This window comes from Paecilomyces variotii, assembly GCF_004022145.1.
Source record: "Paecilomyces variotii strain CBS 101075 chromosome Unknown C8Q69scaffold_10, whole genome shotgun sequence".
Lineage (NCBI taxonomy): Eukaryota > Fungi > Ascomycota > Eurotiomycetes > Eurotiales > Thermoascaceae > Paecilomyces > Paecilomyces variotii.
The window spans coordinates 372,607-399,876 of NW_021167149.1; the positions used below are offsets into that span (position 1 = coordinate 372,607).

The 27,270-nt window shown below is 47.5% G+C and overlaps 9 protein-coding genes across 9 annotated transcripts; 4 read left to right on the plus strand and 5 right to left on the minus strand.

The window, feature by feature from the left end:
* Positions 1–127: 127 nt before the first annotated feature.
* Positions 128–2,178, plus strand: C8Q69DRAFT_63457 (hypothetical protein). The gene is made up of 2 exons (XM_028633861.1): positions 128–878; positions 935–2,178. The coding sequence occupies exons 1-2, from the start codon at positions 420–422 to the stop codon at positions 2,069–2,071; spliced, it is 1,596 nt and encodes a 531-aa protein (XP_028482864.1). The 5' UTR covers positions 128–419; the 3' UTR covers positions 2,072–2,178.
* Positions 2,179–8,226: 6,048 nt separating this feature from the next.
* C8Q69DRAFT_446722 (hypothetical protein) lies at positions 8,227–8,909 on the minus strand (the record flags this gene model as incomplete). The annotated part of the gene is made up of 2 exons (XM_028629156.1): positions 8,227–8,600; positions 8,708–8,909. The coding sequence occupies 2 exons, from the start codon at positions 8,907–8,909 to the stop codon at positions 8,227–8,229; spliced, it is 576 nt and encodes a 191-aa protein (XP_028482865.1).
* Positions 8,910–9,564: 655 nt separating this feature from the next.
* Positions 9,565–10,416, minus strand: C8Q69DRAFT_446723 (hypothetical protein; the record flags this gene model as incomplete). Its single annotated transcript, XM_028629157.1, has 5 exons — positions 9,565–9,692; positions 9,739–9,766; positions 9,818–9,995; positions 10,230–10,301; positions 10,367–10,416. 5 exons carry the CDS (start codon positions 10,414–10,416, stop codon positions 9,565–9,567), a joined length of 456 nt encoding a protein of 151 aa, XP_028482866.1.
* A 1,528-nt stretch (positions 10,417–11,944) lies between these two features.
* On the plus strand, positions 11,945–13,187 carry C8Q69DRAFT_475565 (ankyrin repeat-containing domain protein). Its single transcript, XM_028631201.1, has 2 exons — positions 11,945–12,481; positions 12,534–13,187. Exons 1-2 carry the CDS (start codon positions 12,321–12,323, stop codon positions 13,060–13,062), a joined length of 690 nt encoding a protein of 229 aa, XP_028482867.1. The 5' UTR covers positions 11,945–12,320; the 3' UTR covers positions 13,063–13,187.
* A 151-nt stretch (positions 13,188–13,338) lies between these two features.
* On the minus strand, positions 13,339–16,830 carry C8Q69DRAFT_513519 (hypothetical protein; the record flags this gene model as incomplete). The annotated part of the gene is made up of 4 exons (XM_028633317.1): positions 13,339–14,689; positions 14,747–15,963; positions 16,017–16,592; positions 16,791–16,830. The coding sequence occupies 4 exons, from the start codon at positions 16,828–16,830 to the stop codon at positions 13,394–13,396; spliced, it is 3,129 nt and encodes a 1,042-aa protein (XP_028482868.1). The 3' UTR covers positions 13,339–13,393.
* A 412-nt stretch (positions 16,831–17,242) lies between these two features.
* Positions 17,243–19,381, plus strand: C8Q69DRAFT_529809 (glycoside hydrolase family 28 protein; the record flags this gene model as incomplete). Its single annotated transcript, XM_028633705.1, has 9 exons — positions 17,243–17,509; positions 17,563–17,713; positions 17,765–17,870; positions 17,921–17,996; positions 18,046–18,114; positions 18,168–18,213; positions 18,262–18,386; positions 18,437–18,542; positions 18,602–19,381. The coding sequence occupies 9 exons, from the start codon at positions 17,243–17,245 to the stop codon at positions 18,922–18,924; spliced, it is 1,269 nt and encodes a 422-aa protein (XP_028482869.1). The 3' UTR covers positions 18,925–19,381.
* A 165-nt stretch (positions 19,382–19,546) lies between these two features.
* Positions 19,547–21,267, plus strand: C8Q69DRAFT_406087 (alkaline-phosphatase-like protein; the record flags this gene model as incomplete). Its single annotated transcript, XM_028628106.1, has 2 exons — positions 19,547–19,716; positions 19,773–21,267. 2 exons carry the CDS (start codon positions 19,547–19,549, stop codon positions 21,265–21,267), a joined length of 1,665 nt encoding a protein of 554 aa, XP_028482870.1.
* A 163-nt stretch (positions 21,268–21,430) lies between these two features.
* Positions 21,431–21,953, minus strand: C8Q69DRAFT_63591 (hypothetical protein). Its single transcript, XM_028633862.1, has one exon. It carries the CDS (start codon positions 21,771–21,773, stop codon positions 21,498–21,500), a length of 276 nt encoding a protein of 91 aa, XP_028482871.1. The 5' UTR covers positions 21,774–21,953; the 3' UTR covers positions 21,431–21,497.
* A 1,151-nt stretch (positions 21,954–23,104) lies between these two features.
* On the minus strand, positions 23,105–25,330 carry C8Q69DRAFT_63621 (putative MFS monosaccharide transporter). Its single transcript, XM_028633863.1, has 6 exons — positions 25,152–25,330; positions 25,076–25,093; positions 24,894–25,018; positions 23,836–24,830; positions 23,637–23,773; positions 23,105–23,576 (listed from the first exon to the last, which is right to left on the minus strand). The coding sequence occupies exons 1-6, from the start codon at positions 25,223–25,225 to the stop codon at positions 23,255–23,257; spliced, it is 1,671 nt and encodes a 556-aa protein (XP_028482872.1). The 5' UTR covers positions 25,226–25,330; the 3' UTR covers positions 23,105–23,254.
* Positions 25,331–27,270: the final 1,940 nt, after the last annotated feature.

A 27,270-nucleotide genomic window follows, 5' to 3' on the forward strand; every position in this document is an offset into this window, starting at 1 on the left:
TACATCTGCGAGCTCATTCTGGCTTCACCCAGAGGTTGTTAGCAGGGTGATCCCTGTGAGTCAGGTGATCTAGTACTCACCAACCTCATTGATACTCCGCCTACGGTCAACTACGCTCTCTCGGTTTGCGCGCCCATTCCGTTAGCACAGCTGCTGAAGATACTTCATTGTCAACTAGCTAGCTATGTGGCTCTAGCAAGGATCCTGCTGGTCGCCCTGACCACGAGATGTCACATGATCTAGGCCAGGATAGGCCCGGCCTGCCTCCTAGCTATGTAGTAATCCAAGCAGCTTCTCACCGCTTCCTTCAACTACTACTGGAGCCCCTAGGGGTACCAAAATGCTTCTTGTCTATGTGACTTGAAGCAAATCCAGCAATCGTTCTGCTCACTTCACATACCGTACCATATGACTGGACCATGCCAAAAACTAGACGTCTGCTACGTGGCGAAATCACGTACTCGGCCGCGAAGGACAAAGAAGTCAATATTCTTCATCGCTTGGAGTATTATAACCAGGAAATCCAGTTCTTCTCCCTTCTTGACAAAAGCCGCGACTGGATCCGCGCCGTTGTTTCTTATCACTTGAACCTGCGATCGTCGGACTATTGCCATGTAGCGGACGTATCGGACTGGTTGCATGGGAGCTTCAATGTATGTATACCAGTGACGATTGTTGATTGGAAAGGAAAACAACAGTCAGGAGACCGTGTTCTTATCCGATTTCCTCTACCATATCGAGTCGGTGAAAGCTACCACCCTGGGAATGGAGATGAGAAACTCAGATGTGAGGCTGCTACCTATTCTTGGCTACAAGATAACTGTCCCGACGTGCCCATTCCACAATTATATGGCTTCGGGCTATCTACTGGTGAGACTGTATGGGTCGTTACTCTACATCTTTAAGGGCGATTTCAAAGACTAATATTATCCAGTTTACACAAGTCACGAATCTCCCTCTTTGGATGCGCTGCATACACTTTCTGAGACGGAATATCCTTACGTTGGTTGGCTACCCACTTCCGTCGCGATATGTACGTCGTCATGGCAGTGCGGTGGCGTCGGGTGATGGGCCGCTGCCCTTCGGTTACCTTTTGACTGAGTATATTGAGAGTACAAGGGGGGAAATGCTTTCAAAAACCTGGGGCATAAAGCGAGATGATCTTAGATTACGAACCAATTTCTTGCGTGATCTGAGTCGAATATTTCTGAGTTTGGCAAGACACCCACTTCCAAAAATTGGTTCTTTTACCATCGATAATAACGGAGTTTTGTCTCTCACAAATCGCCCCTTACAACTTGAGATTCAGGACCTTGAGAATGAAAGAATTCCAACGGATATACCGCGGGACTACACATACTCAACCGTTGACTCATATGTGGCCGATATACTTCGTTACCATGATAGCCGCATACGCCACCAACCGAATGCTATAAATGATTCAGGGGACTACCTATATCAGATATCGGCTTTAACAGCCATGCGGGCAATATCTCCACTATTACTCCGACAAGATCTTCGCCGTGGCCCCTATATTTTTATGTTGACTGATATCCATCAAAGTAATATCTTTGTCAATAAGGATTGGAACATTACTTCTCTTGTGGATTTAGAGTGGGCATGCTCTATACCAGTGGAGATGGTACAACCGCCTTACTGGCTTACAGACAAGGCCGTGGATCAGCTCGTGTCCGAAGAATATAACGAATCTCGCTTGGAATTTATGAATGTCCTCACTGAGGTTGAAAAAGAAACTTCCACTTCCCTCAGAGGTAAAAACCAGACCACTACCGCTTTCAAATTATCTGCCATCATGGAGGAGACTTGGCAGAAAGGCACTTTTTGGTTCACACTTGCCCTTTTCAGTCCGACTGGGCTTTTTTCAATCTTTGAAAAGCAAATCCAACCACTCTTCACGAAAAGTTGTCCCGATCATGATCCTTTTCATGAAATTATGCCATGGTACTGGTCGCTTGATATTGTTAGTACTCTCAAACTTAAGACAGCTGATAAAAAACAGTACGATAAAGACCTCCAGCAGGCATTTGAGAGTGGATGTCTTACTGATTAATGAGAATCTTTACTTTCAATAACAGGCTGAGCACTATGCGAGCCTGAGCCGGAGTTCGAAAAAAGTTACCAATTGTCGGGAAAGTTTTGTGACGCCATCTTGGCAGATGTTAGGACAGCGACTGGAGAGGCTATGCTGCTCTATTCGGTCCAATACTTAGCAGCGTCAATAGCTTATGCTGCGTTGAGAGCAATCAACTGAACGGTGAGCAAATTAGAACCATAAAAGTATCTGTCTCAGTGCAGAACAATTGGATAAGGGACTCTCTCTCGTAATGGTCCAACTCAGCATGGAAAATGTGCGCATCAATGCCGCGGAGATGGAGCGTAGCGCCGATGAAAAACTACTGTGCAGGATTAACGCACCATACGACAGACTTTTCGTAATATATAAGGACTTCATCACGAATGATTGGGAGGAGTGCCTAAAGCTTAGGGGATTATACAAGCCGCTTTGCAATGGACTTGTAAAACAGATCGTACTGTCGTTGTTCATCCATGCCAAGGAGAAAGAACGGCGGCCTGTCACAAGTCGGTGCTCGTAGCATGTATGTTTTGATTGCTTCGTTATTACCCTGTCGCGGCATAGTTCCTGTTCCTCTCTGCTCTCCTTCAAGTTCTTCGATTGCCAATTTGTCTCGTTACTTGGAGCTGCTGAAGATTGTTTAAAAAGTTAATTGAGTTAACTACCTAAATTGGCTCTAGCAAGGATCCTGATCGCCACTGGAGGTCAGGATATCGAACGGTAATGTACTGTACATAATTGTTCCATTGAACCACTGTATTATTGTTTTGATTGCATGGGCCGATTGTTATTGTGTATTTGGATATGAAACTATTTTTTTTTTTTGAGTACCACACTCCCATTATTGAACGATGACCTTTAGATTTCCTTTATACTTACACTTTGATTGTGATGACAAGCTTAAACTGGAAATGATTGTGATTCCAACTACTATCGTGCATCTGTCGCTAGTCGTGGTAGAGATTCTGAATACCCAACTTCAAGAATAAAAGATGTGGTGGAAAAATTTGTTGTAGCCAAGGCTTTAATTCCCCATTGTTTATCAGGCTGTTTCTTATTCCCGTTCTAGATCTGCTCTGCTGTTCCCGCAGAAATCAAGGTAGCGAGGAGTTCTTCTTCCTCCATTTTGATGTGGAAGCCTTTGAATCAAGTTCCTAGATCTCAATTTTCCCGTTGAGAGATTTTAGAGTGAAACAAATCTGAGAAAATGACAATTTCCGAGCAATAAAAGGAGGATATGATAACTTATCTCGGCGCGTGGGGAACAAACAGAGGTTTGAAAATCTAATATGATGTAGTTGTTCCATTTGGGAGGAGTCAATCCAGTTGTTATATCTGTCTCCTTTGTGGATTCTGGGAATTTGTTACTCGATTCTGTTGCCATCCCGTAGACATTCGATTAAGTAAGTATGTACCTACCTACCCATCCCACAGACTTGACCAGAAAATCGACTCTACCGTCAAGTTTCTTCCCCATCTGGGTGGGAGTAGGATATGCGTCTGGTTCCACAATGCGGTTCAAAATGCGTATATCCACGACGACTCTTCCCTTTGGGATCATTGTGCCCTTTGACTTCGACGTTAAGCCATATCAACGAAGACTACTGGGCATTTGTACAAAGTTCAGTGCGATCGCGGCCCTTAGTTGTCCTTTCCATGTTTCTATATTTGCAGCACTCAAATAAATCTTGAGCCTAGCCCAAAAAGGAATTTCATCGATCCCTCTGGTTCTTGTCAGAGGGCAAAGGGCAAAAAGTGACATTTGTCTACAGGGTCTTGCACCTTTTCGACTATACAAGCACCCCTGTCTCTCTCTTAAGACTGTAGGTTATCAGCATTTATCATAAAGGGATACAAGGCGTCTCAAAAAAAGAAAAGGTGAGAGATGATATAAAACAGCTCACTGTTCAGAGATATGGCCAAGTCATAATCTTGCAGAAGGGGTAAGATATGGTAAAAACTTACGGCGCTCTTCGCAGCCTCGGAGTACTAGTTTATACTAAACTAAGTAGTCGAGACAGCCGCGCGGGACTCTCTGGCGTAAGTATGAGTAGTCGCGTATTCCATGCGTCCTTGTCGGCGAAGCTTGTCATATGTCTGGTCAACCACCTCACGGTCCTTGGGACCTAATAAGTATACCTAGCTTAGCATGCTTCAGAAAACTCGACTCCCGCCCCTGCTTGAATGGGATAGGCATCCATTGATCTAGAGGGATGCTGGTTGACCCTCGGTCAGACCAGATGTCATACGACCTGACCATTTCTTCAAGTCGAGGTACCGTAAACTGTGACGCCAATGTCGAGTTTCCGTTCGAGACTATTGTCGCCTCGTGCCGCTAAACCCTTTGCTTGGCCTGAAATAGACTCACCAGTCCATGTGCATGGCTACTTGGAGCATAAGGCAATGTATAAATCGCTCTCCAGTCACGATAGAAAGGTCTTGTGCCCGTGATGTGATCCATACTTTGTCATACAGTAGGTTCTTGTCAAATTCGTCTTCTAAGCGATTGGCCACAAGTACCTCCCTTGGGAAACTGAGTGCTTGCTGGATTTTGTTCTATTTCTATCCGACTGGTGAGACAGCAGTAAAATCCGAAAGTTTCTGAGTGGATTAAAGATAAAAATTCAGAATGGTTATAAGAGTTTTCGGCCGATATTAAGAGATATAATCCGTTTCTCTTTTCTAATGATCTCAGCCGGCTACCTATAGAAACAGTTAGTCTATCAGATTACGCAAAAGGGAGGATTGCCGGAACAAACTCCAGATCGGCTCAATGCACTCAGCATGTCATATAAAAAGGCTGGCTGTCTCAGAGTGAACAACCAAATGTAGTCAGTCAGCTCTAGAGAGAGCCGAAAGGACTTTCTGTAGTTGCTCTCGTTGTCGCTTGAAGATGACAAAAACGAGTGGGATGTGGAGCAAATGCTCGCATCGAGGCAACGTGCGAGGAAGACTGAATACCTCCGGCGATGGAAGGGATTCCCTCCTTCTGAGGATACGTGGGAGCCAGAGGAACATCTCGAAAGGGCAAAGGAGCTTAATGAATTTAAAAATACAGAACGGGCTACACAGAGAAAACGCCAGCGGACTTATTGATTGCCGCGAAGAACCCCCGAAAAACAGACCAACCGAACGCCCGAGATAGACGCGAGCGCCATGGCCATGCTCGTTAAGCAGGCCCCGAACAGTGTGCCTGTCTCTGTTCTTCTATGTCGTCAATCGAGTCAAGAGTGTACGTGCCAAGGAACTCGTTGATATTGTCCACCTCGGGTTCCCACCCATGTTCTGCCAATATCGAGGCGGCATCCTGCAGAGCCCGGATGCATTTATCTTACTCCGCCTAAGTATGTTAGTAACGAACTTAAGTTAGATTACGATCTACTTACCTTATTACGCACAAAGTCTTCCGACTTCGTGTTTGCCATATGATTCCTTGCCCACCCTTCACGAAGCGTTCTGATCAAGCAGGCTTTGATGCGCCTGTACTGCTATATGGCGCCGGTAATATCACTTAGCTTTCTCAAGAGATTGCGGCTGCGACCGCTGTTGAGCACCCAGATCTTCTTAATATGACTATTGTCTTGGAATTGCGCCCGTGCCGTGATTCCGCCGAAGTTTGTATACGCCTGCAGTTTATCTTCCTGTAATAGAGTTAGTTAAGGACAATCTAACTTAAGTCAGATTGGGATTAAATACTCTAGGCGCAAGCCTGCCGACCATCTCATAGTAACGGCATGATTGAATTCGTTGCGACTATAGAATAGACCAACGTCGGGTTTGTCGTAAGTGCGGCGAACGATTATTAGCATTTCCAAAGTCCGCTTTCAGTGGGATTCTATGGGCGCTCCATTGGCTGTTAATCGGTGCAGCTAACATGGCAAGATCTTGCAAAAGGGAATCAAGGATATGTTCATGGCAGACTCGGATCTGTTGTATTGCGGCAAGTAGAATAGGGGTTGGTGTGCGCGCCATACCAACTGGAAACTCAGGAGGTGACTAATGGCCAGAGGAGTGCAGTTTGAACATAAGGGTGATGTTGCATATATGCTCTTAATGAAGTCCATCTCATAGGGACATATTCTTGTATGTTTCCTGGCTTCGTCTATCACCAGAAGAGCTCTCCTTTGTCACCAGTTGTCTTTCAGCTCTGGACTCTCTGTCAGGTCATTCAACAATTTGAAGTATTGAAAGCTAGTGTCCAACTTTCCAGTGGAGTAGCTGGCCAAATGATAGTATATACAGCCATCTGCGGTCTGCGCTGTGGCACGTATATAGCCTAGCTAGAGTTGATGGAGAGGAGGAGACGATCTGACGGAGGAAACAGACCGAACGATCGGGCTTTTACTAGCAGGGGTGCCTCTGATATATACGACCCTCGTGTGTTCGATACGTTCCCAAAGAGCAGCAACGATTTCCATCCGATCGAATATGAGGTTATCTCCTGAACAGTGTGGATAATCTATAACTCAGAGTATGAGCGGAGATGGAAAGCATAGTAATAAACAGTTCTGACGAGGCAACAGCATCCTTGTGCATTGAGAGAGGATGAAGAGAGTCCGTGCAATTGCTCAAGGCATCATCTGAAGAATAATCGAACGTTCCATAGAAAGAAGGACACGGTACAGAGGAAGTGCCAAATTTCTAAAGCTGTGTGACGGGCCACGATATAATGCAAAGCCTCTTTACTGGGACGATGTAGCAGTTCCAACTAATGAGCTAACGATTAGGCATTTGGAAGAAAGAATGGATATATGATATTGGATTGTATCTTTTTGTTTATAACAGCAAAATCCTTAGCAGAGACAGTTCTTTGAAGGACTTTGCGGAAGGCGCATTTCTGTAGAGTCGTACTTGGGACTCACGGAAAATCCAGTATACTTACAACTTCTGTCAGTCTTCGTAACCTTCTAGGAAACCCGACTTTGGAAAGGCTCCCCCGGGAAACTCCCACGCGATAAGCAACAGACTATTCCATTGGCGTTGCGTAAATCGGCGGTTGTGATCGATTGCACCCTCATAATCGTTGGGTTTGGGCGGATGATATGCTTTTCCACAAGCTCGTCCCATGACCAGAGCAATGCTCGCTCGTTCTTCGTGGATGGTACCTTCGCATCGCTGTCTGATATTTTATACTTCAGGGTGCAAAACTAGCGTGTAAGAATGTGATTTCGAATAATTAGAGCTGAAATTTTGAGTCACAGGCCTTTTTTCCCGCACGAGGCCAGGGTATAAGAGCCTTGCCTCCCCTACTCTTCTACCGAAGGTCCATTGGGCGAAGTGGCAGACATAAGGTGTTCTCGATGTCACGACTTCACCAAAATAATTCAGTCTCTCGCTAGGTGCGATCGCAATTCCCAGAAGCTATACCGACTAGCAGAATGTTGATAAGCACTTCGCTCATACGCAAATACGCTAAGTACATTGCCGCGGTGATCATCTACTGTGAATCCAATGTCGCCAAAATTTTCCGCCTGCGACACGACCCAGTCCAAAATGACCACTTTTGCTTTGGTAATCGATAGTAGCGACTGTAGGTACAGCGTTGGAAGGAAGCCTGCCATCGGCAACGAGAGCGAAGAGACGCTGCCGATAGAAAAAATTCTGTGCTTTGTAGGGACTAATGATGGTTATCTCGTCTGCACGATACGCCCCTGCCTGGTGGTTCCTGAGGATTATTTCCATGACCAGATCGATATGCGGAACGTTTAGCCTCGAATTTGTGGCTTTATCGATCTGACAATCAGAATGCCTGGGCTCATAACAAGATGGCCCATGTCCATTCTCGTAGCATCTTAATAGGCAGAAGTTCACCCAACATCGCAGACCATTTCTGGTTCACAGAAATGGAATTCGTACATAGGTGAGAACGCATCTTACCTGCATATACCCGTTCATTAAGCCAATCAACGAGACGCTTTTCGGTGAGCTGCAGCATATGACGTCCCAGATGAGCAGCGAAAGATGTCTCGACTTGGTTGCTTTATTGATCTGGCAATTGGAAACTGTCGGGCTGAGCAGAAGATATCCTATATCCATGCTCGCGGCGCTCTTGATAGGCAGAAGTCCACCCAATATTCGAGACCATTTCTTAGTTATAGAAACGAGAATTCGTATATAGGTAGGAACGCATCTCATCTGCATATACCCTTCGTTAAGCTAGTTAACGAGGCATTTTCGGTGAGCTGCAGCATAATATGTCCCGTTCTGACGAGACGAGCATCGAACGACGTCTCTAGCTGCAGATCAAACTCATTGAAACCTGGCTCTTCTTTTGCAGAGAGGACGGTTGGCTGTAGTTGCTTCAGATCTCCGCAAAGGATTACGCCTTGGATTTTGTCCGCGTGGCCCATCTTAGGTAGGGAGATCCAACTGCTAGGCTCAACCTCCTTTGGATCCTCATCTCGAATGAGGATTATGCCGTTCGCACATTCGCCAAAGTGGCGTGTAGGAATTGACAGGCCAAGATAATCATTCGTGGATATGATGAGGAAAATACTGAAGAAGGCTGAGCTTATAATATATTGGCACACTTTCTTAAATGAAAGATCTGCCTTGCGACGGTCCTCCGCATCCCACGAACTCATTGGCTGCGTCTGCATGAGCTGTAGGTACTTGCGAAACTCTGCAAAAATGTCTGCTTCTTCCCCTTTTTCGAAGCCCGCATCGTAGGCTTCCAGGCGTCCTCTCGTGGAACACCCCTCGATACAGCAATTTGTTCAAATTGCTGTTCCTCTGAAGTGTAGTTGCTGATGAGTTTTGTCCCTGTCACTTCTGCGTCAAGAGCAGCCTGGACAGCATGAGCTTCCAAAGACATGTGCGGGAGACCAGATCAGCGGTCTTTAAATCCCTTTCGGATAGACTGTGCGAACTCAAGCATCTAAAATCGTTCCTTGAGTGTACTCTCGAGCTTTCAAGTTATTATTTTGAAGTTCATGTATAGCACTGTACTGTGGAGCATCAACGGAAGTCTTCAGGCATTGAAGAGAGGTTTGTTTGCACGATTGGCCACCACTCGTCTCTCGGTAAGTTCTCAGAGGATCGATCTGAGACCCCCTGTCTCTGTTGAACTTTTCAATTGCCTCGCAAATGGCGTCGGCAGCGTAGTGAGTCGGGGCCGACAAGATGACGTGCATGCCAAAATATGGACATCTTCTTTATGACCCCCTCCTTAAGATCGGATACGTCTTAAGTTTTAGGACAGGCGGACAGCTCTTGTTGTGGCCGATAATAAGTTCTGCTGTGACCTTCCCCGAGACTTCGTCACCGAATCTCAGAACCAGCGACCCCGTCACACTTTGAAAGTGACACGCTTCGAGTCGCTAATCGCCTTATCTCTGTGCTTCGTCGTATCGAAAACAACCGCATAGAAGGAGTCCCTCGGCAGAACAGACCCAACATTCCTCGTCATGGAGCTGGCAGGCAGTGAACCTGTTGGCCCCGAAAAGAGAGAGAACCGCCAACCCACTCCCCTAGCGAAGGGCCGCTTCGAGGCTAACAATCAAACGCCGGAACTCATCTAGCAGACCGCGAAGCTGGCGCAGCAGCTCCTCGACGTCATTAGAATCAGAAGAGGCATCGGAGGGCACGACAATCGGGGCTACATTCACCACGTCAGTAATGAACAACCCAACGGAAGAGCTCACTTACCACGAGGGCTCGAACCCGGGAGACCTTCAAGACATTAGCTCAGAATTCACTCGACCAGGACAGGAAGGAACTTACGACGCGGAGGCATCTTGATGAGGAGGTCTTGAGAATGTTCTTCTTGTTCTTGTTTCGCAGGGCCAACAGAAAGGTCCAGTCTCCACGAATTCGACCAATATGGCCAACATCGTTCTTCTTATTGGGGAATTGCCATCGCTGCGCAACGGCTGTGCTTGACCGTCTCTTTCCCAGGAGCCTGGAAGCTCATCCGCGCAAGATCGCTGATCTTCAAACAAAAAGCCTCTTGCAATTTCAATTTCGGTTCTGCGAACCTTGTGACAGCCAGGATTCTGTTATATGCGACGTTAAGGAATCCCGGACAGCTCACAGCGGGAGGAACATGGCGGCGGTGCAGGCGGAGATCGACAAGAATTCCTAAAGTGCATGTAAGCCTCAATCATCGACATCCTTGTGCAATGTCCAAACTTACCACTTCGCTCTCGCTGGCAGAGTATATATAGAACGCGGTCTGGGGTACAGGGCGCTTAACTTCTTCAACCCACTGCGTGTAGGAGTCAGCATCCATCATAAGCATTCAGGGAGAGACCCAATATCTGATGAGCTCACCTTATAAAAATAATAACCTTTGACAATTCAGTCAGGAAACTTCTCGACATGTGGGAGGATACCAGGTTGCAACGAGAACTCCCAGAAGGTATATTCACATACGACCTGATCATGTATTCCGATACAAGTGATCTTCCATATTTATAAAGATACATCTAATCCAAGTCGATGCTACTAACAATGATAATTATATAAGTGTTGGAGATAGGGAGGAAGGAAGCCATGAGGCATCTGAAATGGAAATATATATTGTAGTAGAGGCTGCATGTGGTAGAAGACGCATGGAATAGATAGTCTTGATATACACGAAGGAGCACATGTGCTAGCTGAACAAAGGTTCCTCTGAGAGGACTGCTCAAAGAGCCTCGTATAAACAAAAGTATATCCGATATAGCAGAGGATAGTTGTTCCAGATGTTGGAAGGCATTCAACAAAAAGATGCTCAAAGGCGCGTGCTGCGGTCTTGTCCGCCGACAAATCAGGCATTCTGTCAAGAAGCAAGAGGTATTTAATTATATAATAAGAAATCCAGCTACTCAGCATGACCGAAGAGAGTTGAAGAAATTGCGAAAGCACCTTAGACACCTCACTGAACAGTATCCATGTACTGCTGTGGTTGGTCATTTTCATCTCTTACCTCGTACGGTGCTTTCACCCGGAAGGTCTTGGTTTTCTTGGAGATCGTTGTACGAAGTAGGACAGTATTGTCTTTGAAGATGGGCAAACCTGCTCTGTCTAGCTTATCGTAGGCCAGATCTGAGACAAACCCGAGCGGTACCGTAAGCAGATACTGGAGGCCCCCTTGGTAGCTGAGACAATTCCATCAAATATAATCTATATTGATGAGGAACCTTCTGAAGAAAGAGATGGGGAGTGGAAAAGAAGAAGGAGAGCTACGGACCGAAGGACTGCTTAAATATCCAAGAACGGGGACTCTCGAGAGGGGAAAAGAGGGGTTGTTGAACAATTCACCATCGAAAAGTTCTGAGATGTCGGAAAATGCATATTGATTGTAGTGAATCCTACAGCAGGAATCATTCCCCTTCATCACTTCCTGAAGGATATCCCCTATACATCGAATTCACATATTGCGGGGAAGGGGAAGGTAATGAATTATGAGGATATTATCTAGGTCCAAGCGAAGCGAGATGCAAAAGAAGCTGCTGTAATCAAAGGCAAACAGGGTTGGAGTATTTTAATAAAAAACACCAGTGGCAGCGAAGGTTAAGAGGGTACGGAAGAGCGAGGTGGAAGTTGCGGAGGATGAGATTAAAGCATCAGGACGTGGGGAGCATTGCTCTGTTTTACAAATTTGACGGGGGGTTCCAATTGCATAAAGTATTTAACGACGCGCAGATCTTCGTACAGGAGAATATAGAATCTGTGTCCGGCTTTCGCACGCGCTGCCCTTTTTGCGTATAGACTTCTTTTTGTATACATTTTAGCCAACCCCATCTCAAGGTAAGGCTAAGAAGCCTTATAGACAAGCGCAAATACTTCCAATCCTTACTAGAAAAAACAGCACATTTCAAGCTTACAGGAGGCTGCTTCCCTCTATACAAGCACCACCAAGTGTCTGCAGGTCTGATCGGGAGAACTTGACTCCGGCTGCGCTACGATACAACTCTTGCATTCAAGGCTGGTCTCGTCCTACTGATGCGCTTTTATCCTCATATGATCTCGCGACAAAAGCAAGGTCAACTTGCTGTAGACTTCCGGCATGATGTTGCCCGAGATTCCTCCACCTCCGCTGTGAAGAGATGGTGCCCTCTTTTATCGGCCACCAGAGGTTGAACTGTGCGAAGACGCCGCGCGTAAAGGCGATCTAAAAAGGGTCAAAGAACTCGTCCAACAGCTCCTCCACAGCCATCGCCCATCGTATGAGACCATAAAGCCGCAGCCGGGGTGGTTGTACAGCTCGATCACCACCGCCATCGAGCGCCATGACCTCGACATGGTGCAACTCCTCCTTGACGAGAACGTCACAACGCGCGACGCCCTCCTCCCCTTCGAGGACGCGGTACGTTGTCGAGCTTTCGAAGTATTGAAACTATTCTTACAGCGTGGATGGGATATCAATAAACCCCTACATCGGAACGAGCCGCCCGTGTTAAGGTAACTCACCCATCTTAATCTCCATATTCCGCTAACGGTCTTTTCGTATTAGCATTCCTCTCTGTACCGGAGACAAAGAAATGGTCATCTGGCTACTGGACCACGGCGCCGACCCTAATGCCCGCTGCGCCTGGGACTACACCCCGACATCGCAAGCCATGTTGGGCGCGCCGCTCGATCTCATAGACTACCTCTTCACCCGCGGCGCCGATGCACGACGTGGGGAATTGCTGCAGTATGCCGTCCTGAGAGACAAGCCTGATGCACTGGATGTCGTGCGGCGCGCCGTGGAGCACGGTGCCCCGATCAACAAGGTCAAGTACGAAGACGAGCCTAAGGTGTTCCGGGAGCGGGAGCCGTTTGGGTTGGGGACACCGCTGCATCGCGCGGCGGAGCTTGGGAGAGTGGAGATTGTGAAGTACTTGCTCGAGCAAGGAGCCGATCCATTGAAGTTGGATAGTAGAGGGAAAAAGCCGCGCTACTGGGCGGATATCAAGGGCCATCCGGCCGCGGGGATTGTGCTTATTCATGCAGAGGATCAGTGGAGTAATATGCGGCCAAAGGATATGAGCAATTTGTAGGTTGTAGGTGTGCAGTGACGTCCATTTGTAAACAATAATCTCCTTGACAGCGAATAAAAGGAGAGTCTTGAAGAATATAGCTAGCCCCAATGTGGTAGGGGCTGCCAAGTAACCATATATATCATACCATGTGAAATCTGTTTTTGATGTCCTGGAGTTGCTTTGATCTGGAAATAGAATATATGGTTGACTTAATTGCCGATGTTTCACAAGGTAACATGTGATCTAACATCTCCGATGAGTGACATCTGAGAGCATAATATCGTCTAAGTCGTTGTCTAATATAACTTCAGCGAAATATTGTCTTGTAGGCTGTGAAGCCAAACACATGTTACAGAGGCAGCTTCACCTCCCAGAATGGGACCAGCTCAACCTCCCCCACAAGGCCATATGGCTGTGGTCCATAGCTTGCCGCATACTGTGACTGCTCCCAACTCTGCGTATTATTAAACTCCAGCAGACGATTTCTCAACGTGCTGGACACTTCGATTCTAACTGTATTTGTCCCGTTTCTGAGAAATGGCGAGATATTAACTACCGGATCGTCGACGTCGATTGGGGCCGTTTGGTTCTCGTTGATATGTATCTGTGCGGTGTTGAAAATTGGACGTGGAAGAGAAAGGAGGACGCCGGCGCTGAACGAGCTGTTTCGAACGGGGAACACGGACCAGGAGAATTGTGTGGTGTAGGTCCCAATCCCGGACATGTAGAATAGGCTAGAAGAGATATTGTACCAGGGAAAGAGGCGTGGTTGAAGGTCGTAGTAGTTGTGGTACTTGTAGATGGAAGTGTAGTTTTTCGTAGGGTTTGGACCAGGAAGCCATTCTTGAATGGTGAGGTTCCATGGTCCCAGTATTGTAGCATCTCTAGGGAGAATATGACTGGGAGAAGATGGGACGTATCGTATATTGCCGTTGCTGAGTGTTATGGAGTGATCCCTGGCATCAAATATTCTCGCGACTATGCAATTTTCAGAAGAAGAATACGCCAGATGGTGTATATCTGTTCGAGTAACATGAACAGGAGGAATTGGCGTATCTGGAAAATATTCCTCTGGAGCGAATGCGAATATAGTTGATTGATTAGATCGAAGAGGGACCCAGAGGTTATACCGATTGTCGTCTGTGATACTGTAGTTGAGTACAGCTGTGATTTCGCCCGTCCATGCATTAAGCTGATACGGAATTCCGCCGTTCGCCTTGATAGATACTTCTGTTTCATGATCGTTATATATATCGGAATTATAGACCCAGAAGTAGTCTACCTTGTTATTTTCATCCCAGCGATGGACGTAAAGGATCGGAGAGGGGGAAATATTACGAGCCGCGGGGAATATCTTCAGGTCTTGGAGAGCGGAAACGACTTCTGATTCGGATGAGACGTTTTTCACAGATGGGTATTGAAGTAGCTTCGTTACGGTTTCTTTAACGTATTCGTCGCATGTTGGACAATAATACGGTGTCGATTCTGGGACGCCATTGATGAAGATTATGGGAAATCCTTCCTCGGCATATTCGATGAAACGGCTCGCTGCCTCAGATGTGAGATTCGTCGAGTTGTCGATAATGAACGCAGAAAATGCTGGGCCGTCTTTTGCGAGAACACCTTCGGTTATGATAGCATTGTCCTATATCTGGCTTCAGTATGTAGAGACAATAGTTGGAAAGTCAATGCGGTTTCATACCAATTTGAGAAGAGAAGGACTAAGCGCGACATAACTGTACCCTGAGTTGGCCAAAGAAGGATCACCAAAGATATTCTCGGGAAGACCATAGTGTTTAATGTCAAGATCGATATATTTATGACGGTATATGGCAATATCAACCCGAGGCACGCCGGTCTGGAGAATAAGCTGAGTTCGGGCAATCCAATCACCGAATACTCTTGAATATTGCCAGCCGGGCTGTCTGGGACCCCACATCTCAGAATAGAGCCATTCGAAAGTGGTAAATCCAGGCCATGAAGCGTCTGGACGATATCCAGAGTAGGGGTAACCGTGTAGCACGACACGGTTCACGCCACCAGCGTAGCTGATCTTGCAGTCATTCAGGATCACAGGCCAGGTAATAGCGTAGGCTTCGTAGCGATGAGCTCCTAGCTCCGAAGAGACGATTTGCCTTCTGCCGAGAAAGGCACCTCCAGAGAAAGCACGATTAGCATCGATAACTCCATCGAAATAGTTAGACTCTGTCTCAGGGGCGTCAATGTATGCTGCCGAAGCGGTTAGGTCCCATGCAGGCGCGAGTATCGGCGCAGTGGCATACGGTTGTAGACTTCCTTGAAGGTCCCATTTAGAAGTCCAGGTAGATAGTCCTGTCAGATGATATTTCTCATAGAGTTCCTGGAGTGTTTGTCTGTAATCATTGCGCAACTTTGCACTGATGTCTTTCCCTCCCTCGTCGTTGAAACCAAAGTAATAGTAGCTGTCCGGAAGAGTGCTCGGGGGTACATTCGTGGTTCCAAAATAGCTCGGGAGAGCAGCAATTGGTGAATAGTTCCTCGATTCTTGGAAGAAGTTGATAAAGTTGTCGGTCCAGAATAATGTGGCTCTGAATTCCGCTGAATCCTCCCAGGCATAGATTCCTAGTTCGCGGATAAGATCAGCGTTTTCACCGCTCATGACATACTGCTCAGTGAAAGATGTCCAAAGGTCTGTGCCTGCCTGGCTGAAGTGGTCCACTACATATGCGAACCATGAAGCTGGATTGTTCGGATTTGTCGCATTGTTGAATGCACCTTGAGCTGCTAGATACCCGGTTCGACGTTGCCAGAAGGCAAAGAGAATATATTCTCCGCCGTCTGTTGGTGCCGTGTACCGGATGCTCCCGTTTGAAACCCGCGCAGTCACATCTTGTACACTATGATAGTCCAGTTGGACAACCCGAGGATCATCGGACGGAACTAAATACATATATCGTCAGCAGTGCTCAGGTCAAAAGGCCTCTTAGTCGTACTTTTACTCTTGCGTGCCACAATCGCAGAGACGAATTTGTTCGTGTAATTGACAAGAGGAGGGTAAAAGTCGGGCTTGTTCGCATATCCAGCATCGGTATTCTTTGGCTGAGGAAGCCATCCATCATATGTTTGGCCAGATGTTAAGTTGACTTGACCATATGCGAGTTCAGTATTCATTCCCTTCGTGTCAGGGTCCAGAATTGGAATGGAGGCCCCCTGAGTAGGACCCAATGCGAAATCAGCTGTCATGTTGAGTGCTTTTATGGCATGCAATATAGTGTTGAATTTCTGATACCACCGTGCCCCTCCATATCCGTAAAGAGCAGGATCAACAACAGCATCTTCGATGCCGTAATTTTCGAGGCAAATGATTTCTGCACCTCCTGCACCGTGCTCCTTCATCTGCTTCAGGTCAAACTGCAGTACATTATCTTCAACATCCGCATCTGGAACCCAGTAACGAAAGTATGGTCGCGCCAGTCCAACGGGATTATCGAACTGTTGCGACACATTGTAAGTTATCCATGTTGCAGGACGCTGCCCAAAACCTGGAGGTTTTGCGTTGTTGGCAACAGCTATACCAGCAAGGAGAGAAACAATCACCCATAAATGCATTTTAACGTGCTTGCTTTGACAAACGCTACGTCTATTATTTACCCCTGGTGGAAACCGATTCTTTATCAACCTTTGGGAAATTCTATTCTACTCAATGATTTATCTTTCAGACAAGCTCCACTGTCAAATCTCGTTCATCTTTGTTCCTCCAAGCAGACTCCCGATAGGAGCAGGGATATCGGCAAGATTCAAGCCCATACTATGTGGGATTTGGGAGGTAAAATAACGCAAATATATGTCGGAAGTTGCCGAACTTTCGCCTATAGTGCAGTGGTATATTTTGCCGGAAGTAATTTTCCCGCTGATAGTTCGAATATAGGAGTTCGCATCGCAGGTAGTATCGACTGAATGAAGACTAAGTGGGGGAATCTGCTGCAAGTGCGGAACAACGCCATAGAGACTGTATATTGCGTCTATCGACGGCTGACGAATCCTCCAATACCAATCATATCTCTACATCTCAGGCTATTTACTTGAAACAGGAACAGGATTTTAAGTAAATTAAGTAGAATGACAAAAGGATCGGTCTACTCGTGAGCACTGTAAATTTCAAACTGCAAAGAGCTCTATCGGTTACTCTGTACGTTGTTTACTGCATCGGTTTCTCAAAATGAAGAGTATAATATGGCTAGTTTCAATTATAATTTTTTGCACTGCCACCGCACTTGGTGCGAATCAAACATCCACGACGAAAACATGCGTTGTCCCAGCTCATGGCAACGGCGAAGATGACTCCCCATCGATCAAGGCAGCATTCAATACCTGTAGACACAATGGACACGTTATATTCTCAGAGAACCAGACATATAGCATTCAACAGGTTCTCCAGCTGCACAACCTCAGCAACGTTCATATCGACTTGAGAGGTACTTTATTGGTATGGACACATATACCTTATAACAGAATATTGATTTACTCACATTTCACTAGTACTCGACGGATGTGCGCTACTGGATCCAGCACGGGTCATACTATCCATTCCAAAACATATCAATTGCATTGGAGTTATCGGGAGATCACATCACTGTTGATGGACATAATACAGGCGTGATTGATGGCCAAGGCCAGGTCTGGTATGACTGTAAGTGACTCCAACTCACATATACAAAAATCGATCTCTGAGAACAAGAAGTGGCCCTTGGTGTGGGTGGATTGTTTGGACGACCCATACCATTCTCTTTTCGCAATGCGCGAAACTCAATCGCTCGGAATTTCGCCATCAGACAATCTGGAAAATGGTAAGGAACTATGTATCGACTAAACGATGAAACGCTAATCGCAAACCAAGGAATTTCGTCATTATCGAATCGAAGAATATCACAGTAGACAATATCAAGCTCACTGCACATTCTGATGATTATCAGGTATGAGGTATCAACGCGGAGAGACTTGCTATAGTTGACTGGTCTTCAGGCAAATCCTGGAAACCTTGGTAATACAGATGGTTTCGACACCCTTTACAGCGATGATGTTAGAATTTCAGTCAGTAATACAAGCCCCTCACATGATTGACAACTTTCTCATACGTTCATTAGAACAGCTACGTTGATACAGGAGATGACTGTGTCAGTTTTAAGCCAGGTACGAACGGACGTGCTAAGACAAATAAATTCTCTCTAACAAAGTTAGGCTCAACCAATATTCATGTCAAGAACCTAACTTGCGTCCAAACGGCTGGAATCGCCATCGGAAGTCTTGGTCAGTATCAAGGCCAGTTTGACTTGGTAGAGAATATCACAGCTGAAGATATCACGGTAAGCTGCGAACTTGAGGAGGAATATTCCTATATTAACTTCGTATACAGCTCAAACACAGCCGGAATGGCGCCTATATCAAGACCTACAACGGCAAAAGTGTCTACTATCCTCCTCAAGGCGGTGGTAACGGGACAGGTCTTGTGCGGAACGTTTGTAAGTAGAAAGACCTAAATTTATCACTCCAATACAGCTAATCACCGACAAATTTTCAGTATTCGAAAACTTTCACATCGAGGATATCACAGCAGCGCCAGTCTTACTCCAGCAGTGTACCCATTGGGCTGGTTGGGGTGTGCCTCCATGCGCTGAGTACCCATCGGCGGGCTTCACATTCAACAATATAACCTGGCATAACTTTACTGGATATGCTAATGAAGCTATTGGTAATACGACTATCTCTCTGGAGTGCTCGACAAAATCTACGTGTACGAACTTTCGCTTTTCGGACATCAATGTTCGACCTGTAAACGGTTATGCATCAGCCAAGTGTACGAACGTGAGCGGTTTAGATGATCGATGTCGACCGTCTAGTTAAGCAGGAAGCAGCTCAATCGTTAGTGATATTGAGATTATCTATCTGTTTAAGTGTGTTGAGACAGGCAGCTCGAAAATACATAGATTCAAATGCAACCACAGGAAAAGGTTTTTATCTTCCTCTTTAGTGTGATATAGGAAATAGTCATAACACCAGATCAGAAGATCTATCGGTTCTTAAGAGAATGAATATATAGCGGAGCAATGATCTTTTTGCCTCCCCGGTCAACTGGGATTGAGCTTGGTCGAGGAGAGCAGACCTCCAGACGGCCATGCGCTATAGCCCGGTTCGAAAATAATCCTTAACAGGAAGGTGAATTATCAAGTATTCTAGATCACTGATACTGGATAATAGTAAGTTGAGTATCTCAGAAGCGGGGCTGACTTTGGATCACGCAATTGCAAGGGCGTCTTGTGGGCCACGCGTTAGTTACAACCATTAGTTGAATCATGTTTTTGGTGGCCGACAGTTCATTACCCTGTCTATCTTTATTAGCCGGGGTTCTAAGCTCAAGCAACATGGAGATACATAAAGTATGCGGTTACCGTATTGGACTTGTTTGATCTTAGTCCTTAACGAAAAGATTTCTCCCAACGAGCAACGAAAAGTAGAGAACACAATCATGACGAATGACAACAACGCAGCGCCTAAACGGCCCAATCTCCTCGTTATCGTTGCAGATGACCTAGGATGGTCTGACGTGGGTGCTTTTGGAGGGGAGATAAACACACCTAACCTCGACAGATTAGCCAAAGGAGGAGTCAGATTGACGGGATTCCATACGGCATCGATGTAAGGTGTCTATTTATCGAAAGAACGACAGAGACAGCTAACCTGTTATCATTCAGGTGCTCTCCCACACGAGCAATGCTCCTCAGTGGCACTGATAATCACATCGCTGGTCTGGGCCAAATGGAGTTCTGGGGAGGTCCTTCTGCACCTTGGAAGAAGCGACCTGGATACGAAGGTTACCTCAATGAACGAGTAGCTGCCCTTCCTGAGATCCTCCAGGATGCTGGATACTACACCACCATGGCTGGAAAATGGCATCTGGGACTCACGGAAGATCGGACACCACATGCTCGAGGATTCGACCGTTCCTTTGCTCTGTTGCCAGGCGGTGCGAATCATTACGCTTACGAACCCACCCATCCGGATGGACGGCGGGTTTTCTCTCATTGGGCATCGCTGTATTATGAAGATCAGCAACGTGTAGATGCGAAGACCTTTCCAGAAGACTACTATTCTTCAGACTATTTTGCGACCAAGTTGATCCAGTTCCTTCAGGAGCAAAAGTCTGGAAGCAAAGCTGACGATCCCTTCTTTGCCTACTTGGCATTCACAGCACCTCATTGGCCACTTCAGGCCCCCCAAGAGGTCATCAAAAAATACGACGGTGTATATAATGATGGACCTGATATTCTTCGCGAGAGGCGTCTGCAGAACCAAATTAAATTAGGACTGCTTCCAGAGAATGTCGAGCCACATCCAGTGGTGGCTGAGATGAAAGACTGGTCTAGCATGGATCCTGAGGAGAAGAAATGGTCTGCAAAGACAATGGAGGTCTTCGCTGCCATGGTTGAGAGGCTGGACTGGAATGTCGGCCGAGTTCTTGATCACCTGGAAGCTACCGGAGAACTAGATAACACTTTTATCCTGTTCATGTCTGACAACGGGGCCGAGGGCGCGATTATTGAAGCCATTCCGATGACGGGCGACGTGATCAAGACATCCATCAACAAGCACTACAACAATTCGTTAGACAACCTAGGTAACGGCGACTCCTTCATTTGGTACGGACCTCGTTGGGCACAGGCATCTACTGCTCCATCCGCTATGCATAAAGGATATGTCACTGAAGGTGGAATCCGCTGCCCGGCTATTGTCAATTACCCTTCTCTTACGAAGGACTCTGCTTCTGCCCACTCTTTCCCAAGCAAAGGAGCTATTTCGCCAGCCTTCACGACGGTAATGGATATTCTCCCTACAATTCTTTCTCTGGCCTCCGTTCCTCTTCCTAAGGATACTTTCCGCTCCCGCGAAGTCGTCCCCGTAACGGGAAAATCTTGGATTCCCCATCTTTTCTCCCCTGGATTCTCAGTACCTGTCCACGACGAGTCTACAGTTATCGGATGGGAGCTTTTCTTCCACCAAGCGATCCGTAAGGGACGATACAAAGCAATCTTTACACCGGCGCCTAAAGGACCAGAGAAATGGCAACTGTTTGACCTTGAGACGGACATGGGAGAGATCCATGATCTGGCAGATGAGAAACCTGAAATCCTTGAAGAATTGGTGCGTTACTGGATAGCGTACGTTTCGGAGTTTGGTGTGTTCTTGTAAGATTATCCCCCTTTTTTTCTCTCTCTTTTTGATCGCTATCGAACTTTATTCGGAAACTAATTTTGGGTTTTTTCTTCATAGGAGAGAGGAGCTTGATCCAGATTATGTCCTTCCCAAGAAATAGAGAACATATCAATGATAAAATGAACAATATTGCCGAAACAATTCGTTACATGCAATCGATAAAGCTCGCCATAGATCAACGAGTAACTAGCATGATAAGGTGCCTGTCACTCTCCCTCATAACCCCCTCCTTGATACGCATTAATCTCAAGACCCCCAATAATACGACTGGGCGGCGAAATCAACATCAACTGCTCGATATCATCCATAACATCCTTGCCATGCTCTCGCGTCTTCCGAGGAAACATATCCAGAAATCCCGCAACCTCCTTTGAATTCAGGACTCGATAGCTCAGGACGGCGCCGTTTTTATCGAAGTTGCGCCACACACCGTCTTCGCCGAGGCCGGAGAAACCGTCAGGGTCTTGGCGTAGGGATTCCATGATGCAGAGTAGGTGTAGTCGGGAGAACGGGATGGAGTACGAGGCTGTGAATGATGGGTAGGGGGAGGGGAGGGGTTCTTCGATCTATTGGTGGGAGAGGTGTGAGGTTAGTTTTGATGGATCATCAGGTCTTGGGAAGCGGAGGGGTTTGTTTTACCATTATGTACGGTCCTTTGGGGGGCTTATAGTGGGGATATCGTTTTTGGTTTCTTGACCAGAGGAATGAATAACGAGGAGGAGCAGGAAATGTAGGCGCTCTATGGTAGATGGAGGAGAGGTGTGAAGGGGGAGAATTTAATGGATATTTCAGGCGGAGGTAATGCATTTCATGGTTTCACAGACAACGTCATATTCGTACTACTATCTACATATTAGGGTCTCTGCTATAGTACTTTTGACCACCGTGTGACATCGGATCAGAACAAAGCCAGTAGGGATCATTACGGAAGCAGCAGCAGCGCGGACTGCATAATTAAGGGCATCCTGCGAGGAGAAAATGCTAGCTGTAGTACAAATCAGGAGATGGATTATGTGGTGAATCCCTGGTTATTATTTTCAAGACTATTATTTTGGACATGCTGGAATGCTCGCTCACGCTGCATCAGGACTGGTCAGTCGTATTGGGTGTATCGGGTATTGAGTACTAGAGCGAATCCTAAGGAGAACACCCCGGAGGACATGTCAGAGATACTCATGCACACTTTCCTTTGCTTCTGTTGATGCACGTTCATAATACCCAAATCGCAGCTAAGCTGGAATTGTTGGCAAAACAGAGCTGAGGGTGCGTTCGTCCCGTTTCCGTTGTCTGTTTGACTACTATACCTACATATGTACTTCACCGCTTCATGATTGGCTTTTTCTTCCTCCTCCACGTTATCCAATACGAATTCTGATTCGACAAACTATGCAAATAATATTGCAAATAGATTGCTATGTACACGTGGTTTACAATTCCCCGAGATCGTCAGCCAAGCATTGCTTATCACTCACTTGCATGAACTCCATAAGCTTATCTACTCTGCGGAATGCAGATCTACACGTGTGAATGAAAGCGCCGATAGTTTCCAGCCTAGGAGTGGTATTCGTTTTCATTACGGGACGAGCCGTGATCGAGCTAAAGATACATACAATGACAAGGTAACTATGGGGTATAGACAATCCAGACATTAAAGACTCAATCATAATTTGGTAAGGCAAGCCATCGACCAGCCTAACCTGGAGAGAGTAGTCTCTGTCCGCAACGCGCAGATCGCAATGCAATCTGGTGCAGATGCGTAAAATGCTCGAGCAGCCCGCTGAGCTCCATAATGACTAGTTTAATGCGGGCAAAGATGCACGTTAGAACCGAAACAGAGAGAAAAGAAAATAGATCAGCCAGCCAGTGTTCGAGCCAGCGGCTGTGACTGGAAACGGAAAGTCAAGTCATCACGTCGTGCAACGACTGCTCCCGCAGCCCTCATAATATAATCATGGCTGTCCACTTAGGCGGACTGGTCGGGATCCTTGATGTGCTCGATATGAGCTTCACCGTTTTCCATGTGGTAGTCTGCGTTGGCATGGGACTTGTTGGTGATAATTCCCTTTTCGCCGGAAACATGACTAGCACGGCGCAAGTGATCTTCCGTCTCAGCGTAGTTGATGAGCAGTTCACCATTCTTGCCGTAGCGGCGAGGCTCATCCCGTGCAACCTTGACAAGGTCCCAGATAGAAGTGGTCTTGTGGAAGATGTTGTCCATCTCCTCCAGAGAACGGTAGGCAGTCTCCGGGTAGAAGAAGTAGACGACGGGGAAGATAAAAGCGTTACTGGAGAACAAGAGTCAACAATTGTTCACCCAGCGCATCAGAAGACGGGCAACTACTCACATAACTGCGAAGATAATGTAGGTTCTGTATCCGATGGAGCTGAAAGCCACAGGAGTAATCATGACGACCATGAAATTGAAGGCCCAGTTGGCGGAGGTGGACAGAGCGTTGGCGGGGGCACGGATACGCAGAGGGACCTGCACATCGAGAATTAGTATACCTATTTCATGGGAGAGAGACAATGCGGGGCTCTACGTACGATCTCAGCCGGGTACAGCCAGGTCATACCCAACCAACCCCAGGCGAAAAAGGTGTTGAAGACAAACAGGAAGACTGCTGCCACAATACCAGGCTTGGTCTGGCCCTCGAAGCTCGTAGTGATGGCCAGGACCACCATCGAGAGAGACATTCCCGCAGCGCCAACCAGCATCAGCGGTCGACGGCCAACCTTTTCGACGATTACGACGGGAAGCCACGAAGCCAAGAAGTACTCCGTTCCGTTGCAAGCAGCAAGGATACGAGAGAGCATACCGCTGAGACCAATGCTGTTCTCGTAGATAACGGCCGCGTAGTAAGTGATGAGGTTGATACCGGAGATCTGTTGGAACATCTGGTTGACGTAGGCCAGGACGACACGGTGGAAGTGCCTGTCTTCGTCCATGGTGAAAAGATCCTTGAAAGAGGAATCCTTGAGGGCCAAGACGGTGTCCTTGATTTCGGTGAACTCGGTGTGTATCAAGGGGTCATCAGCAGGCAGATCCATCAGAGCCGTGAGCACTGCAACGGCCTCCTCCTCTTTGCCCTTCATTATGAGCCAACGAGGCGACTCGGGAAGAGGCAAGACAAAGAGGAGAATGATGATGGCGAACAAGATCTGGAAGGCAATGGGAAACCTCCACGAGACCGAGGATGGCTCGAGGAAGGAGAATCCAAAATCCAGCCAGTAACTGATACAGATACCACCTGTGATGAGAGCGCCTTCTATCATGACGAGCTGACCACGGCGATGTGACTTGGAGCACTCTGATTGCCACGTCGGGACGGTCGAGGTATTCAGGCCATTTCCAATTCCAGTTACGATACGGCCGACAATCAAGTGCGCGAGTTCGAAAGCGGTGCACTGCAGGACCGCACCGACCACCATGATTGCGGAGCCTATGAAGATAGTCTTCCGACGTCCGAGGCGATCACCAATGAAGATACATAGAATGGCACCACAGAAACAGCCGACATTGTACGACGCAACAGCAATACCTGCACCATAGTGTCAGGTTTGGGGGGCCACATCAACAGATCTTTTGAGGGGTTCGAATTTACCTTGGATGGTTGAACGGTGGTTGACTTGGGACTGGGTGAGACCGGCCGTACCCTCCTTGGTAGTATCGATCGAAGGGAATGTTCTAACCCAAGAGCCCAGGGACAAAAGTCCTCCCATGACACCTCTGTATTTAACAATCAGTGACTGCTCCAATGGCACTCTTGATGCCAAAAGCTCTTACTGGTCATAACCGAAAAGCCTGGCAGACATGTTAGCACGTAGTCACCGTTGAAGGTTTAATGGATTCAGGGCCATACAAGAAATCCAGACCGGCGATGATGCCGATAGCGACGTTGAGCCTAGTGCCCTTAAGCCCCAGGTACCGACCCATGATGGCTCAATGGCTCGCGACCCCTTTCAGATCTCTTCAACAAAGGGTCAGGAAGAACAAACAGAGACAGATGACAGGCGTATCACCCCGGACCATACGCGGCGGATTGGCAGCGCGTCTCAAGATATCGCCGAAGATAGAATCTTGCGAGAAAGAAAAAGAGACCGGCCCGTGACCAGGGGACGCGAGGGTCTTTTTAAACACCTTTGAATCATCCGAGTACATGCTGCTGGGGGTTGACTATTCGGGCACTGGCCTTTGCGACCCCCGGCTTTTCGCCCGCAATTGACCATCTCCGGATCTGGAGGTGGACCTGATTAGTTGCGCTTCCCCAGCATCGGCCCCCGGGTTTTCTCCACCGAGTCTTCCCTGTGGCTGTTGGTTTGGAGGGGGAAGATCGGGCGACCAACGACTCCACTGTTACCGACTTGAAGCGCGAGGGTTGGTTGTCCGCCATCGGTTAGCCCTCTCAGACGACTTCAAGCGGCTCGGCGCAAACAGACGCCAGGACGACAAAGACGGCTATCCAGATGCTCCACCAGATGCCGTCATGGCGCATCCCAAGCCCTGGCCCTGCTTAACTTGTTTTGGCGAACCCGAGACACATCCCTGACGACGGAAACAGACTCATGGCATTGGATTCTAGCAAGCATCACTATCAACATCGTCTTCGTGCACGTGAGTTGCCGCCAGGCGCTCCGTTCTGTCCGCTCTCGCGGCGTGGTCGTTGCCCTCGCGTGGTGCCGAACCGCTAAATATGTTAATTTTTCCGGGGTTTGGGGAACTCCAGGTTTTGACTAAGTGGAGGTAAACCGGGGGAAGGGACTGAGCGGCGCTAGTTCTCCCAGCCCAGTGCCCGCCGGCTAAAACTGAGTGCTGGGTGCTCGTGCGCAATCTTCATTTTTTTCTTCGATCCCGCCAGAAGGGATTTCACGAGTTCGATGGGTGGCTGACAGGACGTCGAGGCCTTCATGTCCCGACCTCCAACAAGAAACTCGGGATCGCGAGCGGCACCGTCTGGGCTGCCGTGTGATGATCGTACGGGACTTCACGTTTGTGCTTGGCCTTGTCCGTCCCGCGTTACAGTACGCACGGTGCTCTCAACTGGACAATATCCTGATGACGAGGATTGCGCAGGGCCGTCAGCTTCCCGAGGAAACGAGCCCCCTCAATGCTCGAATAACCATGCCAATCCGAAATCGTCACAACGCACAGTGGAGTGTCAGGCAGCGCTGGGCGAATCCCACGAGGGGCGATTTATTGCGCGCAGAGTCCACCTGAACAAATAATATCTATCCTTGCGCGGTTTTATTCGAAGCCGAAATGTAACTCGATACACCGTGACACTCGGTGCACCGTCCACTTCTCCACCCCCAGCGGGGAGAGATTAAGTCTGAAGTTCGAGCCACTACGGCATCATTATTATTCAGCGATCTGTTCGGAGACGCCCGAAAGGGCCCGAGGCCGGTATTCAGACTAACTTAGCATGCTCGTATAGAGAGTCTCTCTGTTGCAGCTGCTGTGGCTGCAAGGGGTGCCATGCGAGTCTTATCGTCAAGTGTCGATAACTAAGTTAGTGGTTGGCCCACGGGGAATGCAGCCAGGGGTGTAATTCCAGAAGAAATCAAATGGTGAGAAAGTAGTTCAACGGAAGCAGAGGATGACCATCGTCGCTGCAGAAGGCCGATGCAGAAGTCCTGCCATCGGTAGCACACCCGTGACACGGGAAGTTGTACGGTGGAGTAATAATACCGCCTCAGTCACAAACTCTCAGACGATATACTTATTGCAGCCAATGATGGGTTCGCATTTCATCCTCGACTCGCTGAAACGTCCGCGGAATTGCCATTTGCAGAAGAGTTGCCAAGAACTGCCGTCGTACCATACTCAACGTACCCAGGTAATTTACAGCCGTATACGAATCGGGACTGCAATGGTAGAGTATGTAAACATACAGTATATACTCTTACCAAGAATCTTTTTCTGCGATGGTATCTACCTTTTGGGAAGCATCAGCTCTGTACACCATACTCGATCACTACGTA